General features: G+C 36.5%; 1 protein-coding gene across 1 annotated transcript; it reads right to left on the reverse strand.

Annotated features, from left to right (window-relative positions):
- Positions 1 to 1,709: 1,709 nt before the first annotated feature.
- On the reverse strand, positions 1,710 to 2,669 carry LOC123234143 (olfactory receptor 4Q3). Its single transcript, XM_044660086.1, has one exon. It carries the CDS (start codon positions 2,667 to 2,669, stop codon positions 1,710 to 1,712), a length of 960 nt encoding a protein of 319 aa, XP_044516021.1.
- Positions 2,670 to 4,673: the final 2,004 nt, after the last annotated feature.

Consider the following 4,673-nt stretch of genomic DNA (forward strand, 5'->3'; position numbering starts at 1 on the left):
ATGAGAGGAAAGGAAAAAAGCAATCAATTCTAGACTACCTTCTCAAGTAAGACTGGAAAAATAGGGTAAGGCAGGGTTGTGAAGTATTTTAAAAGCTAAATAGATGATTATATATACTCATCTTAGATGCAAGAAGGAATCACTAGAGATAAATGAGTTAAAGAAGTGATGCATTTATATCTCTTTCCATGTAGAGCATAAGCTAGAACAGGGAGAAACTTGAGAACACATTCAATCCTTCACTTTTCTTGCTCTGTGCCTGTCTCACCCACTTTATTCTCTACACTGCTCCAACATATCTACCTTTTCTCCATCTCTGAAGGGCCCCTTTAAGCTTCTTTCATGTGTTGTCTTATTCTATTCAAATATAGGCTCCTTGAGAGCATGAACTTTCTTTCTTGTCTATGTTAGTATTCCCAGAACTTAGCACAATTCCTGGCACATACTCAATATTTAACAAATGCTTGTTAATGACTGGATACTAGCATCATCCCCAGGAGGTAGGAAGGACAGTTATTGTTATCTGCATTTTTATGGAAGGAGAAATTGAGGCTCAGAAGAGTAAAGAAATCACAAGGCTAGCAAGTATCAAGTCCCTAGTCCGGTGATTTTCCACTATGCAAATAAACACATAGAAAAATTTTACTTAGTTGTTTAATGTGAGGCACATCTTCATTTTCATATAGTCAATGGAAAAAAGCCATTAGCATCAACATTTATGCACTTTCTCCAAACCATTACTGTTCATCACAGATTGGAAGCAGGAGAAAGGTAGGGATTTATAAAGATCAAATGTCCATTCTAGAGTCTAAAATAGTCTCTAATTATAGAATACTAACAACCTTTGTCATTGTATTGATATAGATAGATATAGATATATAGATGTAGATGTAGGTATATCTTTTTTCCCTTCCCATGTAAGCATCATATAAGAACATATTTGTATTGAGATGAACCCTTAATACATATTTTTCTGAGACTTGGCACCATACATTACAAAATTATTACAGAAAAGGGAAATGAGCTTAAATGGTATTTTTCAGCAATCAGGTAGGACAGGTAATAAAGAAGAACTTCCTTGTACATGATCTTAAACTTTGCAAAAGTTAAAGAAAGGAGGATTTTTGGAGTGTTTTCCCTTTGAAACTGGGGTAAGAAGAACAGTATCAGTGAGTTCCAGGTAAGACAGACGAATGAAATTGCCTTTAAATATGTTTCTTAGCCATACAACCTACTTCTCTGCTCAGCACAAGGGTACCATTAATGGATTCTGAGTTACCAGCCTGATTCTTAAGCCATAGTCTTAAGTCATACCTTCTCTCAAATCCAATCATTATCCACAACAATATGTTATTAGCAAGGAAGTGGGGACTACCTGTAGTATTTTTCCCCTTTATTGCCCATGGTTTTTTTTTTCAAATTTTATCTCATTTCCTTCATCTTTAGAACCCACAATGAGGTTTAGAATTAATTCAAGAAAGATATTGGTACTCTCACACTTTTTGGTCACTGCACAGTGAAGAAAAGGACTGGGTCCTGAGTCAGAAGACAAGATTAAGTTTGCACCTCCTATCTGAAGCCCTCTTCCCACATGCTCTAGGGCAAACCATTTTAGTCTTCCTTGGAATTTGTTTCATCAACTTTACATTGGATAAAATGGCCTCCGAGGTCCCTTCCAGCTCTAGATCTATGATTCTATGGTCTTATTATCAGCCTTTAGCCAAGCAGCAAGAGATTGTATACTTTTTCCTCATCTTCCTCATAGCCGTCTTCATCTCAGCATTTCTGAGAGTATAGATGAGAGGATTCAACAAAGGAGTGATGACAGTATAGAAGACTGAAAACACCTTGTCCACTGGGAAAGAACAAAAGGGCCGTAAGTAGATGAAGACACAAGGCACAAAGATCAGACTAACCACAGTCAGGTGGGAGGCACAAGTGGACAGTGCCTTGCTCTGACCCTGACGAAAACGTGTCCGCAGAGTGGCTAGGATGACAGCATAAGATAATAGCAGAATCAAGAAGCAGATGAGTGAAAGCAAGCCACTATTGGAGACCATGAGCACTTCTACTACATATGTGTCCATACATGCAAGTTTGATCACCTGTGGGACATCACAGTAGAAGTTATCCAATTCATTTGGACCACAGAAGGGCAGCTGAATCACCAACAAAACCTGTGTAATAGAGTGCAGGAAGCCTCCAAACCAAGAGGCAGCCACCAGGTTGAAGCAGAGCTGACGGTGCATCACTGTCAAGTAGTGCAAAGGATTGCATATGGCAACATACCTATCATAGGCCATGACTGTCAGCAGAAACATCTCACTGGCCCCCAGGAAGTGCAGGAAATAAATCTGGGCCAAGCATCCAGGGAAAGAAATGGTCTTCTTCTTGTGCAAAAAATCTCCCAGCATCTTGGGCACTGTGACACAGCCCAAGCACAGGTCAATGAAAGAGAGGTGGGCCAAGAAAAAGTACATGGGAGATTGAATTAGGTGGCCATCAGCCTTCACAGTCACTATTATCAAGATATTTCCTAGGACAATAGCCATATAGAACATGGAGAAGATCAAGAAGAGGAGTAGCTGTAGCTCCCAGGTGGATGACAGACCCAGGAGGACAAATTCCATTACCCTTGAGTCATTCCCTCTTTTTAGTGAACTGAACATCCTTAGACTCCTGGAATGAAAATTAAATTGGAATAAGTAATACTTAAGTGAGATACATGAGGAAAAAATTATATCTGATCATTGAACTTAAGAGGTAATAGAATCTCTAGTTAATAGATGTTAACTAGGCAACCACTTGCATTTTCCATACAATTAAACAAATATTGCATACTGCTAGCTGTGTGACCCTGGGTAAGTCACTTAACTCCCATTGCTGAACCCTTACCACTTTTCTGCCAATATACAGTATTGATTCTAAGATTAAAGGTAAGGATTATATATATATATATATATATATATATATATATACACACATATATATGCACACTTACACATATATATTGCAATCCTTTGAATGCAACTGATCATTAATCAATTCACAAGCATTTATTAAGTAACTACTTCATGTACTAGGAACATAAAGACAAAAGTGAGACATTTTGGCCTTTCAGACAACTTATAATCTATAGGTGATTAGTCATAATCTTATTTAACAAACAGCTCACTGCACATACTCATACACAAAGCAAAAGGTTGCTTAATAAAGCATTCCTTCATCTGAACTAGATAAGGAACAATTCTACTTAGAAGCATAAAAACAATAGATAGCTTCTGTAGAACTCTCCCAAACTTTTGTCTCTATGATGCTTTCTTTAAAATAATGTCAAAAATAAATTGAGAAGGGAAAATATCAATGATGTCATACATCTGAAGATAATAACAACCATAGATATAGAGCTGAAAGTGAGCTTAGATGATATTCAATCTAAAACTTTTATTTTGCTGATGAAGGAACTGAAACCTACAGGGTTGACATGACTTGCCCAAGTTCTCACAGGTACCAAATGGCAATACTGGGATTTTAACCTTTTTTATGTATCATGAGCCAACTAAGATTGAGGATCTAAACTACATCAGAAGGATGCTGAGGTAGAGTTTTGAATCTCTCTTCATTAAAGGGAACATATTTCAAAGTAGACATATATCACAATAGTTGGAAAAAGATATAGATATAGATATATAGTTTGTGACACAATTTGAGAAAGTAAAAGGTAATACTTTATGGATAAAAACAATTGTCAACAACACTGAACCATCAACAATGTACTTTCTTATACATAATCTTAATGATTACTTTCTTACATGAACAATGATCACTAGTCTTAATATTACAGCCTGTCTAATGCTACCTGTTCTCTGGACTAAAGATGACAGCAGTCATCAGGATGATGTTGTCATCAATCACCAGGACCCCTTTAAGAAATATAAATGACATATCAAAACATTGTTTCAATAGCCAATCTGTCTTGCACATGAATATATTATTCCCAGTATGAATTGTGATTCTCAATATGACTCAAATTGCACTTAAAAAACACATAAGAAACAGATAAAACCCTATCTTAAATAATGACATTGGTGTATTATTTAGATTGAAATCTCTGAGAGCAGATTGAACTTCTAAATCTTCTGGACTGATAAATGTCAAGAGCAAAAATTTTTCCCCAAGGAAAACTATGAGTTTGGTGGTCCCTTTTCTTCACCTCTCCCTCTCCCACTCCATACCATACCCTTCTCCTTCCAGCATCCTTATCATCTTGGGATAGTGATAAAGTTGACACATAAACTCACTCAAAATAAGATGTTAGAGATTTAAGGTATCACCTTCCACAAGTATTTTTCAAATTGCCTTGTATTTTTAATGATGGGATTTGAGGCACTACTGCAAATCAGCTGGAGGGAATATTTTGGAGTGGTATTTTGGTTGTTTTCTAATCACTCCAGGCATTATCACCTATTTCAGATATGTCCAAAATTGTAATTCTTATTAGAAACAAAATAATGAGACTAAAGTGGCAAGACTAACTTGGACATGACTTTTAAAATCTTGAAATTAGTAGGAGGCACTACCTTTCTTAGAGGCAATGAACAAAATATTGCAATTCCTCACCTGGGGCAGAAAATGAACTCCTGGTTCAAAGTACAGAATCTATTTAATTTTGC

The sequence above is a fragment of the Gracilinanus agilis genome, chromosome 2 (assembly GCF_016433145.1).
Source record: "Gracilinanus agilis isolate LMUSP501 chromosome 2, AgileGrace, whole genome shotgun sequence".
In the NCBI taxonomy this organism is placed as follows: domain Eukaryota; kingdom Metazoa; phylum Chordata; class Mammalia; order Didelphimorphia; family Didelphidae; genus Gracilinanus; species Gracilinanus agilis.

Excerpts from the sequence above, each read along its gene's own strand:
- LOC123234143 (XM_044660086.1), bottom strand. The coding sequence starts at position 2,669 with ATGTTCAGTTCACTAAAAAGAGGGAATGACTCAAGGGTAATGGAATTT.